Here is a 15,949-nt window from a genome sequence, read left to right on the forward strand (position 1 = left end):
GAAATGTCTATATCTAGATTAACAGCTGATTGCAGATGCATTAAGCTTTAAGCAAAAGTTAACACTCGTTAATGAGATTACCTGTTGTGATTAAATAAGGACAAACAAAAACCACCTTGGTAATTTTTGTGACTAAGAATGAAGTAAAGTTAAAATTACTCCCTTAAATAAAGTCACACACACACAACCCCTTTAACAACAACTTTTTGACTCTATTCAAAGTACAATCTCTTTGCCATTATTGGAATAACAGCCCTACTCTTAAAGAAGCACATTAACAGAAAATTAATTGCAACAAGTGCTTCATCAAACTGCTTCATTAAATGCTTCAAATGCCGAAATATTAAATGTTTCAGTAGTATATGGTATCTACATTGAGTCTCTCAAATACTCTTTAAAAAGAACAACCACTCAAACTCCTCTATAAATTCAAGGAGAACTGTAAGTACAGCTAGTGAATGAAAATAATTTGTTAAAAATCACTAAAAAAACCCTCCCTAAAAAAGTTTCAGTTTAGCAGTTAATTTCAACCTGCAGTTAAAAAGGCACTAGCTGTCAGTCAGTTTTCTCACCCAACTCTATCATGAAAAGAAAAACTGACAGATCACAGGAGCTTGCCTTTGTAAACCAATTCGGGAACTTTCATGCTTCTTATTTGTTAGGTTAAAGGTTAAATTGCTGACCTCTGCCCTCCTGCTTAGCAGCCTTTCCCTTTTTCTGTAAAGCTTTATTTTGGGGCTGTATTTACATGGATTAGTCTCTTTTCACGCTAAGAAGGAATCTGTTCACAGCCAAAGCCTTAGTTCTGGTTGTACAAAAAGCAGTCACAATTATTCAGCAGCAGACAATGACCATATTGTGGATTTACAAAAAAACCACCTCAGCCATGGCAAGTTCTGTCCTTGCTGCACAAAACAATAGAAGAAAAATCTTATCAAGCATTCAAGAGAAAGCAAACAAAGCAGGCCCACTGTGAACTTGATGAAGATGTCAAGCTCCTTTAAAAAAAATATAAATCAACAAAAGAGTTTAAAGTCTTGTGAGTGAGACTTTCTGTGCTGAATTTTTCTGTCTAGTTAAACAGTGCCAGCAGCAGCAGTATAGTGCAGACTAGTAAATACTTGTGAAATAGAAAAGACTGTAGACAGAAGTAGTTAAAGCATGAAGCAAAAAGGACAAACAGATCTCTTCCCACAAAATAACTTACAGGAAGAACATTCAGTTATACTTGATATTAACATTTTGGGGTTTTATTAAATGCAGTATCATCACCTAGGAACACACCTAAAAAACGTGTTAGATAAAATTTATGACGACTTGCAATATGGCAGATTCTAGTATTTTTTCATAAACTGAGTTTCTCTTCAAATTGAATTATATATTTCATTTATACTGTAAAAGCAAAACTATGAACTGTCTTCAAATAAAACAGGTGACAGTGCTAATTATTTGATCTGGACACCGCAGACCTAGTAAGTTCTTTGTGAAAATCTTCCACCTTGTTTGTACTTGGAAGAAAAGCGATCAAATGGAAACAGAAAAACAAAGCAGCAGCTTAGCAGAATTAGAATTCCCAAATACCACCTACCTACTTGAATTTGGTTACCTTTCCAATCCTGCTTTAGGAAGTTAAGTGTAGTAACATAATGCTGTAAAGATGGGATACAAAAACTTGTGATACGTGAATTACAGCACAGTGTTCAACAGAAAGCCCTTATAAGAGGCCTGAATTTTGCACTTCTTTCGTTATTCCTAAACCTTCAGTATCTTATCTACTTCTCAATACAGAACAGGCAGACTTCAACGAACAAAATGTTTTCACCTTAAAAAAAATAAAGGTTGCTCTAAGAGGTGGACTGGTAAGGTTTATAAACTTTTGAATGACCAACTCTAACTTAACCCTACTCCAACATTGCTTCTGTTCAAGAAAATATTTCATCTATGTGGGAGGTACTGCTTTATTATCTAAAATTACAACATATCACAAAAAGGTAATTATAAGGAGTAGTATTATGTCTATTTTGCAGAGACAGAAACCTGCTAGTTCTCTCTACCTGTGAAAGCCCTGTCATGGAAACCATAGTGACAGCTGTAGAATAATTTTAGGGCCCAAGCACATCATGACTTCTCCCAGTAGTTAAGGACTTCGATTAGTTTAAGTTATAACATTCGTGATCTACTGGGAAGGGGGGAAGGGGGGAAGGGAGGGAGGGAGGGAGGGAAAGAGCTATTACAACACAAGGGTAGAACATGAAAAGTAAAGAAGGAAGTACTTAAACTACTCACAAGCTTCTAGTAGGAACAAGATTAGTAGTACATGCTACTCTCAGAGCCAATTCAAATGCAAATTTCATCCTTTCTCTCAAACAATGATAAACTACCTCAGAGTTAATAGTTTCCTTCTAAGATTCATCTCCCTTTTCAACTTAGTGGTATGTTTTCAAGAAAAGAAAGAAGCACATGGCGAGTCTTACAGCAAGACTTTTTAAATTCTGTCATAAAAGAAGTAGTATAAACTACATTTCCTTTACTAATCCAGTGAACATTTGTTAAACTCTAACACTTACACTTTGTCCATGCTATCACATTTAGGCTTCTAACCTACCATGGGATTTTTTTTTTTTTTTAAAGAAAGAAATCCTTTAGCTGTACTAAACCATTTTAGCTTTTTCCTTGAACACACAGCAAGAATTTATGCTACACTCACAAAAAGATGAAAGATGAGGTCCTTGGAGAGAAAGGCCTTTTGGCACACTACATGGTAAAGCTACAGATTTGACATACTTTTATAATGTCTGCTTTGGCGAGAACACAAAAACCCCATACAAAAGCATGCTACGTCCTCCCGGGGGGGGGTGGGGGGGGGTGGGGTGTTCTTACCCTTGTGAGCATTTACTTTCAAATGTTCATACTTTAGAGACTATTTTGATCGGTTACTTTAGACTAACAAATTCTCTTTTTCTACATGAACAGTTTGACAGACTACAATTCTCCTCACAGCCCCATCTAACAGGAGAGGATCTTTGGCTAAGGTCCAGGAAGATCCTTAAATTTGTCACATCATATTTCTGATGAATGATCTGCAGCAGTTTTAAGATCATGAAGTGCTTTGAAAGTTAAAAGAAAGATTTGTTAAGTAGTTAGTATGCTTTCATTTTCTTTATATAGGTATTTAAACTAAAATTGCTAGTAGATTCTTTCTACTTCCACATCTCAAAAAACCTCCATTCAGCTGAGGTTTAAAAACAAACAAACAAAAAAAACCAAACAAAAAAAAACAGGAAATGCGGTTCCAATGCACTTTACTCTACTTGCAAGCATACAATATGTCAATAGTATAGAACTGAATTTCTAGAAGTGCTTAAGCTAACTGAAGCAGTTATAATTTGTAAAAGAAACAATACAAGTTCTTTGTAATCTACTACCTCAGTTTCTGTGAAGTTTTACTATTATGAGATGCCATGACAAATATGCAAGCCCTCCATCAGAAGGACTTCACAATCTCATAAAATGCATTTTCCCTTCCTTTACATGAAGTTTAAAAATGGGAAAAGAAATCCAGTAAAATAGTACAAAGCATCTATTTTGCTCTCAAGTTATCCACTGCCTATAACAATTCCAATGAGTGAGACAAGATCATACACCAAAGACACAGATTTACCATCAAAACTTATTAAAATAAGTTAAAACTGTAATTTATAGCTTCAGCTCAGAATGTACAACATTATTTGCTTAGGAACATGCTGTTTTATGGAACACGCACTGCCCTAACACCAGAGAACTCAGCATTTCCAACTAAGATATCAATGGGTACCCTTTTAGCTTCTTGAATTTGAGAAGCACCAGCTACAGCAGTGATAAACAGCACAGACATCCTCTGCTGCAAAGATTTGGTATCGAGTATGAAAAGCACGGAAAATAAAGTTTGGTTTTAAACATTTTTCTTAAACTACAGTGAACAGTAAAACCTAACATAAAGCAGTATGCTAACAAAAACAATGGTAGACCTTAAACCTTGCATGTAGTGTTAGACGTGCTATAATAATTATTTTGGTGTCAACCAAAACATACATCTACTCATTTCTCCCAAGTCATACTTAAGTATCACAGCAGAAGGGCAAAACTAATGCAATTATAGATGATGTGCAGAATATATTACTGGTATCTGCTGGGCAATAAGCTGTATTATTATTCGCCTCTATCTATGATTTTCGAGGCTCTATTTTATTTATTTCCTGAAGCAAGGTTAACTCGTATCAGTGAAACCTCTAAAATGATGATAAATCCAAGAACTTTTTGTTTGGTTGTGGGTTTTTTAAAAGCAATACACCTAGATTTAGCAAGGCAGATGCCTGCCTTATATCTAAGTGATAAGGAAAGTTAGAAATTCTCCTACTGTCAGAACTACGCAGCACTAAAATGCATAAAGGCAAAGACACAAACCCCACACATAGGCTACAGAATATTAAAGCCTTATATGTGAACTGGAATTTGTCTTAGTAATCAATTTTTTTTAAGTCCTAACAATCTCTCTATTCACCTGGAATGGTTGAAAGACAAAGTTACCAGCCATACTTGTCAAAGAATTGACTTTGTTGTGCCCATCTGTCCAGTATCAGCATCCTACTCCATCCCAATTACACCACTGCACAAAAAGCACCTGGTTAAGACTACGAACCTAAGTCAGCCTATTAGCCAGGCTTCTGTATTGCCTTCAAACTGCACCTTTTCCTCTGAGTCACAGTCATTACCCAGTACTTACCTGATAGTACAAATAAAGAATCAAAGTATCAACACTATAAGTTTTAGTCAATATTTTCCCTCTAACAAGATTCCATTTTTTAAATAAAACCGTGACTATTTTCTCCTCTCTTCCTCAAAGTAAGTGTGTGGGAGTTGGTGCAAAGCACTAGACTTGCAAAGTTCCTATGCCTGACATACTTCCACTTGACACATACAACACAGATTTCTCCCTAGGTATCTTCCATGTACTGTCATTGTAAAGATGCAGACTCCATTCTTCCTATTCTATTTTGTTGCCCTAGACTTCTGGTGAGAAGGCAACAGCGCTATTCAATGAAACTAAAAAGTAGCACATGAATGAATGCACCATTGAAGTATTAAGTGAAAAAATTCTGAATTCCAGACAGGCCAAATAAAAAAAATAATAAAAAAAAAAGAGCGGGAACAAAGTTAAGATAAAAGCATTTTGTATTTTCATTCCATTTTAGGAAGTCAAATGTTCTTTAAAAAAAACCCAACCAACAAAAAAACCCAAACAAAACCAAACACCACCACACACCCACACCCAGTAACTTAGATTCAATTAGCTAAGGGGAATTCCCAGCTTCCACAGAAATCACAGTCATAAGGCAAAAAACTGGTTTGGTAATTGTCTTCTTTTAAGGAAGTATCTTCTTAATAACAAATATTCATCTTAATGATGCTAGTCACAGTTGCAGCTATCTTGCTTCACAGTTCTCAAAACAAAGATACCACATTCACATAAAGTGACCCAGTAAGAAAAATCTGCAAGTCCCCAAATAAGAGCTATGAACATAACAAAGAATAGCAAAACCACAGCTTTTAAATACAACTGAATGCCGGAATTGTATAATGTACCAAAGACTCCATGTGCCAAAAATATACAAATCACCAATGCTGAGCGCAGATGATCATTATTTCTAAACAATCTAGAAGGGAAAGGACAGACAGACCACAGCTGAGCTGATCCAGTGATCATTTCCTTTCTCAGTTCACACATTTCATTGTGGTTTGGCAGAGTTCTGCCTAGATTGGAATAAAACAATGTTTGCTTTTTCAACTTCTTTGGTTTCAATGAAGTTTTCTCTTCCTACCTTATTAAGAGTACAAAACATCTTCCAGATGTTCACGAAGCTTACATTTCTAGGAATCAAATCTTAGGATCATAGGATAATTCAGGCTGGAAGGGACCTCAGGAGGTCTCTGGTCCAACCTCCTGCTCAAAAAAGGACCAGGTGTGAGATCAGATTGGGTTGTTCAGGCTGTAATCCAGTCAGGTCTTGAAAAACTCCAAAGATGGAGATGGTACAACCTCTCTCAGTGACCTGGTCCAATACTTGACTGTCCTTATGGCAAACACATTCCCAACATTGTTAGAACACCTCTTGATTCAGTCTATGTCACTGCCTCTTGTCCTCCTGCCATGGACCTCTGTGAAGAGCCTGGGTATCTCATCTTGGTGAAGTCCTCACAGGTAGGGAAGGCTGCTATTCAAGTTCCCTGAAGTCTTCTCCAGGCTGAACAAGCCCAGCACTCCCAACCTCTCCTCACAGTGCAAGTGCTTTAGCTCACACACCAACTTCGTGGCCCTCCATTGAAAACGTTCCAGTTTATTAATGTCTTTCTTGGAGCCTAGAACATATTTTTTCCTTCTGCAGTCAACTCGCTTGGTAATTAGGAGGGAGCCTTCTATATGACAGTCAATGGATAACGCTGCTTTCATTCATTTCAAAAGTTATTAACCAAATAAATATTTAATGCAAGATTGTTAACAATTACATGAGCAATAAAGCTACTTGAATGTACAATTGTCTGTCAGTAGTTAATAACACAAGTCAGTATCTCCCGTATAATAAAGTTTTTAATTGCAGCTGATATTTAACAGTCACACGGAAAACATCCTTCGCTATACAAACTTTTGAATAAAACAAAATAAAGGCATGTTTTACCATCCCACAAGCCAGACAGTCTCCCACAGTAGGACTGTTACAGCTTTGGAGCAATTCATTCTCCACAAGACCATGTCAGAAGATTGATATAAGAATTAAGAACATTGTAAGTGATCAGTGGCACTATTATACTAGACACAAACTTCAAGAACAGTTGTCTTGGTTAACTTTGGGATCCGTTACGCAGGAAGAAATAGCTTTTTGAACACGTCTGATAATTTGCTCCTTACACACCTTTTATACATTTTGCTTTTCTTAACAGTAACTGCTCCTTGTCATTTAACATACACTCCCTGACCACAAAAAAGATAAGCTGATATTTCTTCTTGGTCTTCTGGCATAGAACAGCTAGCCAAGAAGTAGAAAAGACTACATGGAGGTCTCTAGGTCTATATTTCTAGAATAGTGATTTGCCTGGGATACAGTATAGCTGTTAAATACAATTGACGCTGCAGAGAACCAAACAACCACCTTCATTTAGAGCAAAAAGACAGAATATTTGGGGATACACAAGACTTCTGAGAATAAAGGGCACCTCTTAAATATATTTTAAAAAAATTTGTTGGGAAAAATCTTTTAAAATAAGATTATTCAGAGAGAATTAATAACTTCAGAATATACAAGTTGTAAAAACAATTAAAACAATTTCTTTACTCACTAAAAATGATTTCTGAAGATTTTGCACCTACAAGTACATACAAGAAACCTAAAAGCACAACTAAGTGAAACTCCCACAGAATCAGTTGGTTTATAGAACAAAATGTATACTAAATTCTCCAATTAAAAACCTGTAAAGTAGTTTCCGTGCTTTTTAACCCACCTTCCCACAGCAGGGAATTAATCCCTCCAGGGGGATGCAAACAAACTTCAAAGAGAAGATTATACCCAGACACTAGTACTGTACAATGTAATGTTTATGGTCAAATTTGTTCAGATTTTCTGGCACTAGAATCCAGGTCAGATGTGCAGAAACAAAGACTAGTTATTAAAAGGGCTCCTGCAGTTATATCAAATAGTCGTGATGGCATACAGCAGTAGGACAAGCCAAAACTGTATTCCAGTTACAACTCCTATGGAGGCTTTGGCAGTAAAGAGTTGCAGCTATTTGACTTTTGCTGATTGTAACAAACAAATACAGATATAAAAGGAGATAAGTGGCTTTCCAGACAATAAAATATAAAAATCCTTTCTATTGGTTCATTATACCATATATACAGTACACATATGATCATTTCACAAAAGATAAAAGGGATATTAGTTCAGTATATGTTGACTAATCATAATTATTTAATTCTGACATCCCTCCTTTTTGTAACATTCTAGAGACTGATCTCACACAACAATATCTTGAACTAAATTCTCAGATTACGAATTTCAACCTTTGCTTTTCCTGCTTATTTGATCAAGTTCATCAGGTTTAGAAAAAGTACAATCAAAATTTCACAAACATACTTACATGTTGATTTCAGCAGTTAAGGGATTTCTCTAGCATAAACGTAGGAATACTTGTCAAATAATATTATAGAAAAACACTTCTATGATTATGGCTTGATAACAATGTTTGGTAAAAATAGTTAACCAAATCATAAGCTGCTTTCCTGCCTTATTTCTAGATAAAATCATTTGATCAAAGGAAGAATTATGGGAACAGGTAAAAATACTTCTGTAGACAAGTAAGAAAGAGGAAGTAAAAATAAATTCCACACAAGAAGTTTTAGAGTATTTTTTGTTTTAAAACTACCCACTCCTTATATGAGCAGCAGACACAAATCTGAAAATTCATTTAGTTTTTCAACCTAATGAAGAGTTATTTCTATTTTAAAAAAGAGGCAAAACAGTCAAAGAAATCAGAAAATTGCCCACAATCAGGGACAGAGGCAAGAATTTCTCATTATTAGTCCTAACTGTAAAAGACTGCACAGAACCAGTGATTAAAATATCTTTAAAAGCTGGAATCGCATAATATTGAATATACTACATTATCTCACAGTACATGGTTCTTAAGAATAGTTTTAGCTAATGAATACTAGAATTACAGTGCAAAACAGTACCTTTCCCAATGCAACTGATTCCTGAATAGGTTACTTCTGCATACACTTCAAAGGTAGTTTCCGGATTTTGTCTGAAAGGAGGGGAAAAAAGAAAAAAAAAAAAAAGGTATTTAGCATATTGAGAATTTTTTTTCAAGTATGCTTTCAATTACTCAGTCAAAAAGGGTTCTAAGAATGCATATGTTACAATGACAACTTGATAAACTAGATTTCTTGTTTTATAGTCTATGATGATTTCACATCAGATCTTTCTGCCTTACTAGTATGTAAGAAGATATAACTGAAGCTCAGATGAGTCACTATGAACAGGGTGTCTAACAAACTTCTACAGAGAAAAAAAGAATCAAAACAATAGAAATCAAGCACACAGAACCTTTAAGTCAATTCAATTGTTGTGACTAGTCTGCATTTCTAGATACTAAAACATCACAGGCCTATCATTCAGAACTTCATCAGAAAAAGAAAACCATGCCTTTTAAATCACTTTTCAGAATGCTATTCAGAGAGAGAAACGAGTTCTTTCAGTTCTTGGCCACGATAGTAATTTTGATTATGTGTGCAACTTGCAAAAGCAAGTTCTTTTTATTTCACCTTTACTTTCAAATGACCAAGTAAGTCACCTACGTGCTAAATACAGGGATTTTTTTCAGGAAAAAAAAGTAATCCTGAATACTCTTTTCTCTTCACCAAACTGAAAACAGAGTCACGTTGTCCAACATGGGCCAAACAACCCAGATTCACATTTTCATTACTGTGACCCTTGAGTTCAACTTCACGACACGTATTTACTCAGGAAAAAAGGAAAAAAAAAAAAAAAAAGCTGCAGTCAAGAGGATGCAAAGTCATTTTATGCATACATTATTGGAAAACTTCAGAGGCTGTATTTAGGATGAAGACAGTTCCCCTCTTCACTACCTGTCAAAATATTTCTACCTCTTTGTCAAAAAAAGGCCATGCTGAAGAATATTACAAATGCACAAGGTTTCACCTCATCAGACTCCAGAATCCTAAACCCAGAAAGCTGCCAGATGCATGCAAAATAAGGAAATAGGTGCGACAGTCAAAAATGACACCAAATTCAGCTACAAAATGTAAAGGAAGCTTGAGGAAAGAGACTCATTCTGCTCCAGAGTTATAAATATACCAGTAATAAAAGTAAAAAGTTAATGATATATGACTTAAGGAAAAAAAAAAACATTAGTGTACATTTTCAGTTCTTAATAACTCCAGAAGTGTAGCTCTGGAATTACATTTCATAAGGAGCATATAAAGGCAGCAGGTGATTGTATAAGAATGCATATTTTGAGTTAAATTCCTGACTCTAACAATTTTACCTACTTGAAAAATTTTTATGAGATTAAAGAGAATGACACATTAGACTGTAACTGTTTAGTTACTGAAATAAGTAACTAAACATAAGTAAGCATGTGACATTTTATTCTTAGATTTTTCTGGTTAAAACCAAGAATCAAAACTGCATAATTACTGCTCTAAATTTATGGCTGCTTGTATAGTGATAATACTGTCTCCTGTGTGTTAATGTAAACTATCTAACATTAGAAAATTGAGGTATAATTAACTTGGGCATTTTGTTAGCTCCCTTACAGCTAAGGATTAAAATAATGATAAAAAACCATATCTCATATATATATATATATATGCACTAGAGTTCCTACCTGAATAATAATTTAAAAAATGAAACTCATCTTACCCAGCATCTCAAACCAAATATATAAACATGTCAAGCAGTTCAGCCTACTCTTCAGAGAATTGCTATTATTTTTAATCCTACTTTAACACCAAAAGGGATTAAACAAAACATTTCTAACCATGCCACAGGCCCATTTAGTGTAACTCAAGTGGCTCTAAGCCAAACCCCACACCTATTTAAATCAACAGAAAAGCTACCGTTGGTTTCAGTAGCATAGGTTCATACTCTACAGTTTCACAGAACACCTCACAGGAGCAACAATATGGTTCACTATTCAATTAACGTTAATTTAATTTGCCACCAGTTCCCAACTGATTTGTCTTAAGTAGCCATTTTTCAGAAAACTACATTCATAAGTAATGAGAAATCTAAAATCAACAAATCAACTATTATTTTGCAGTATAAAACAAACTTGCATAATCTCTCTATACTACTTAAGAGTTGTTGCATATAGTCTGCTTCAAATATTGAGGTTCTTAGCTACATTCCTACAATCACAGTATAGGATGAGGATGAAATGATATTCACATAACACCAGAAACATATTTTTCCTTTCACATATATTGCTGTGCAGCCTTATCTTACCCTCCTTGTTTGTGTCTTTATTTTTAGCACCATTTCCTTAATTAAAAGTTTATAAATTTTATAATATTTTTACAGCTAATGGGTAAAATAACAAACACCTTTTTAGTATTATGTTATAGAGTCTGTGTTCAAATGCTTCAGTGAAAACACTGTATAACACAGCTGGCAAGAGCGCATACTACATACCAAAACTTTCAGACAAAAAGACATCACATTTTGTGTTTTAATATTCCATGACAAACGTCCACTTATTTCTAGGAACAGTGAAATTAAAGTAGCTTTGCCAAGTCAGAAACTTAGTATTAAAGGCTGCATTCAACAAGCTAACACCTCAGTATGAGAATGAAGTCATTGTTGACTTCTGAATATTTTATAACTTCTCAGTGGAATTAAGGAAACAAGTCACTATGAGATTTCATACAGTTTGCAAATATAGCATAAACATGCATCATAATATGTATATTTTGCAGTCCATTTTTATGACTATTAAACTACCCTGCAGACATCTAATGCCACCTGTGCATTGTATTGAAACCTCAACCCACTGAAATCATCCACAGCATTATAACCTTAAATACACACACACACACACACATAAAGTTTTCTTTCCTCCCAATAATCACTTAAAGATCCATGGCCAGTTATTAAAGTGAACATACAGATGCAATAAAGAGAATACATAGAACATGTATGTACAAAAATACATAGTACCCCACTTAATTGGTAACTGGATGATTTCAGAAGGAAATGCAGTATTTTTTTGGAAATACAAGTTTAGGAAGGAGCTCTATGAGAAAAGAATGCTTTTATGATAAATGCTAGTTGAATTACTTCAAATCTCTCTGATGCAGAAATAGCTTTAGTATCAAAGCAATCCCTAAGAAATTCAATTTTACACTGAAGTAATATAATATTTAAAATAAGGTATTTATGTACCTTTTACAACCAAAATTATTTTTTACCGAGCTGCAAGAGATTCATGCAGAATATAATTAAATAAAGTCCTTCTCCAAAGCTGTATGTATGGAAGTACATACCTTACATATCTAAAGCCCATTTCAATTTTGTCAGGAGCAATTCTTTCTACACATAGGAAAATGTACTAGCACTTACGACAGAAAGTATCATTGCACTTAAAAATTGAGGCATAAGAGAGGAGCCTGACACTGATAATTAGTTGTCTTGTAACAAGACTTAGTTGCTCAACTCTTGCAGGATAAAATTATTGGCAGAAATCTGTAATTGCTAATTCAATTCAGAAATTGCAGCTCAAACCCTGATTAATTTCCATGCGTTTAACTTTTTCTGCCTGGTATTCCCTAGGTAGATAATATTACATTTCAGTATATAGCAAACTTTATGTTAAATATCAGAAAGCATTCCCAGATTAATATTAGGGATCTCTTCCGTCATCACTGAAATACAATCACCTCTGAAAAGGAACATGCCAAGTTTTTTTATGGCGCAATGCAATTCTGTTAACAGATTGATATTGACACATTAGTTTAAAAAAAAAAAAAATCCTTTCTCTCTTGTAATGTCTTGAGTACTGAAGGCTAGCAAGAAGCGATAGCAGCCAGGTTAACTAGATTCCTATTTACAGTACCTCGCTGGCACACAGTGCCTTGCATGTACCATATAACACACTCCAACATGAAGTTTAATCCAAGAGTGTAACCCAATACTCAATTTGCCTTTTTTTCGCCTGCAGCCATGCACAAGCCAAAAGCCTGCAGGATTGTTGGCAACTTCTTGTTTTCTTTCACTTCAGTCTGATGCAGCTATTGGTAACCTCCTCTAAGCAGTCTTTCATTCAAATGACTCATTACTATACATCCATCAAAAATACCTGACACATATGTCCAGGTTTCATGCAGAGTATATCACAGTGTGTGCAAGTGACTATGTGTCAAGGAGTTTAATATCCCTCATAATTATCAATCTATAGCAAGAAGCAAGAGATCCAACTACTGGATATTTGCTAGGGCTCCAACACATATTGGTGACACCAATAAAGGAGGTATGCCTCAGTATACCCAATTATAAAATAGTTTTCTCATTCACGCTCCCGCCTGCCCCAATAAGGGACCTACTTATCAACTTGAAAATCTTTGCTGGATTAAACATCCAGCTCAGAAGCGCAGATGAGAAAAACCTCTTACTCATATAGGCTCTCTCATTCGTTATATATTTCAGGATCGTTTTGAAATTTTGTCCTTATTCTACTTGGGCACAGTGTTCTGTCTAAAGTGGAAAAAAGCAATTTATTAATTGTTGCTCAAGGCAAAGTTGCTCAATCACACAATGGACAAAACGCTTTCTTACCAAGTCCAAGAGGAATGAAAAGTTATGCTCATATGGGGTTATCACCTGTGATTTCCTGGTGACAGAGAAAGACATGGGCTTTGTCTGTAAACATGAAAGACACGTTCACACTGAAAGACTGCGCAGAAGAAGTCCTAAAGTCCATTGGCTGTAATACTTCTAACTGCTACATCTCCTCACTGATACCAGTGAGGTTTCCAGTTGAAGCATCTCATCCAACTGATTACATTCACATTCAGCAAAGTGTATGCAAAGCCATTAAAGGTAAAATTAGCAGTGAAAAACCCAAAGATGGTAAACACAGCTTGTGGATTCAGTATGTACACAAAAGAAAACTACATTGTAAGTGAGCATCGGCCTTTTAATAGATTTAAGACAAGGTTATCATAAGAAGTCATTTCAGATCATGATCTTGAAGTGACCCAAGCAAGGGTGACCACTGCAAGATCCAAAGATGCAAGTTACAGATATAGCCTGCTCTGCTGTCAAAATAGTAACGATTTTGGGTTCTACCTGTATTTGAAGGTAAGCTAAGAGTTTAACTAGTTTCTCAGACTTTGATTTTTTGTAGCAACAGTTGAGAACCCATATGCCAAAAAAGTGCAAAAAATCATGGCCACAGTATCTCCCAAAGAACGAAGGTGGCTTTCTGGAACCAAACAATCACCTCAGTGCTATCGTTACAAGAGCTAATTACCTGCTTACATTATCCTAAAACACCTGGCTGGATATACACCTATTTATGTCTATCCAGCCTATGGGCTTGGGAACATGAAGGTGTGTCATCACACTAAGGACACTACAAACTACGTCTCCTCCAGTCTCATATTCAAGTTAAACAAAAGAGGTGTAAAGTTAAAGCCCTATGTAATCTTGAAGAATACTGTGTTCAAGAAGCAAAAGCAATTGCTCAGCAGCAGCTACCGAAACTGCTGAATAAAATACAATCTAACTGGATCTCTCCACTCTATCACACCTCTCATGCACAAAGATGTCAGCACCCCCTGCTCGGTGATAGCTTTATTACACCTCTACTTGTCTCAGAGGAACTGAATTTGCCTGGAATGGCATATAAACGAACTGAGATCTTTAATGTGACAATACCAAACATACCAACAGGACTTACCAATAAATCAACTCCCAGTTTTATGAAAATTAAAAATATATTGAGAGCATAGAGCTGCAGGCCCAACACGTTAATCACTTGCACCACTCCTTCCCCCAAATCCCCTTGCAAATGCACTTTTAAGGTATCATAGCTAGACTATCCATCTTTCCTTTAGCACGCTCTAACCTAGCCAAGGCGGCTCGGAACTCTCTCGACCCCACCACACCCCCAGAACAGACGTCACCAGTGCAGGCAACGAAGACTTTCCCATTCCAGCAGCCCCGATCCTCCCTATGGCCTGCACCGATAAAATTCAAACTGCCCTCTCACAGCCTGGCCCTACGCGCTACCACACGGAGACCAGAAGACGGGGAGAAAGAGAGCAACCACAGACCAGCGCCGGGTCTGAGGGCGGGAAACGGCGCTCTCCTCCCCTCCTCAGGGCAGGGGGGACGGGGGAGCGCCCCGCCCCGGGGTCCTGCCGCTGAGTCGGGGTTTGACGGCTCGGGGCCCTCTGCCCCGCCGCCTCCTCCCTTCCCCGGCCCGCCAGCTGGCCTGGGGGGTGTGTGGAAGCACTCTTCCCCCTCCTTTCTCCCCCTCTTTCTCGCCCTACCCCGAGGCCTGCAGGCTCGGCCGGGGTCTCTCCCGCGCGGCCTCACAGGGAGCTGGACGGAGGGCGGGGAAGTCCCCTTCTCGCTCTCCAGAGCCCTCCCGCTTTCCTGAGGGCCTGCAAGGGGGGGGGGGGACGGGACTGGAGAGCTCCGGGGGGGCACTCACTTGATCCTGGATCCCATGGTCTCTGGGGGGCCGCATAGACCCGGGCCAGAGAGAAAGAGAAAGAAAGGGGGGAAGGGGCCGGAGCTCGGTGGGCTGCGCTCTCTCCGCCGCTCGCCCCCTCACTCCATCCCGGCCAGCGCCGCCGTCGCCCCAGCCGAGTCACGGCGCGGCGCGGAGGCTGCCGGGAGCTGTAGTGCGGCAGGGCCGCCGGGGCGGTGGCGCGGGCGGGGCCAACGGCCGGCCGGCACCGTTGAGCCCGCCGCGCGCCCCGCTGCGTTGGCATGGCAACGCACGCTGTGAGGAGAGAGAGAGAGAGAGGGAGAGGGAGAGGGAGGGAGGTCCCGCCTTGCCCCCTCCCCGCGGCCGGCGGGTGCCGCCGCTCCCCTCAGGGCGCCTCAGGCGGGAGTCCGGCGGCGGAGCGGGCAGCGCTCCTCAGCCGCCCGCTGCGCTCAGCGGACAAAAAGCGGCTAAAAGGCGGCTAGGAGTCCCACCGAGCAGGAGCGCCAGGAAGGGGGCTGAGTGGGAGACTCCTCTCCAGCGGCCGGTCGTGGAGGAGGGTGGCTGCCTCCCTGCCGGCCACGGCGCCTCACGTCCTGTCAGTGGGAACGGAGTCGTCAGGCTCCCCCCCGAACAGGGCCAAAACGCGCCACAAGCGTGATCCAGAGCCCGTAGCAATCTA

General features: G+C 38.3%; 1 protein-coding gene across 9 annotated transcripts in view; it reads right to left on the reverse strand.

Moving 5' to 3' along the window:
- DENND1A (DENN domain containing 1A) overlaps window positions 1-15,450 on the reverse strand; it is a 220,657-nt gene extending 205,207 nt beyond the window's left edge. For 7 of the 9 annotated variants that reach the window (XM_069771314.1, XM_069771311.1, XM_069771313.1 and 4 more), the window contains exons 1-2: window positions 15,271-15,450; window positions 8,765-8,835 (exon numbers count right to left, since the gene is read on the reverse strand). In XM_069771314.1, the coding sequence (XP_069627415.1) occupies window positions 8,765-8,835; window positions 15,271-15,287 (88 nt within the window). In that variant the 5' untranslated portion in view covers window positions 15,288-15,450. Of the gene's footprint in view, window positions 1-8,764; window positions 8,840-15,270 lie in introns of those variants that run through there. The other 2 variants (XM_069771316.1, XM_069771315.1) reach the window with 2 other exon arrangements.
- Window positions 15,451-15,949: the final 499 nt, after the last annotated feature.

Source organism: Haliaeetus albicilla, chromosome 26 (assembly GCF_947461875.1).
Source record: "Haliaeetus albicilla chromosome 26, bHalAlb1.1, whole genome shotgun sequence".
NCBI classification, from domain to species: Eukaryota; Metazoa; Chordata; class Aves; order Accipitriformes; family Accipitridae; genus Haliaeetus; species Haliaeetus albicilla.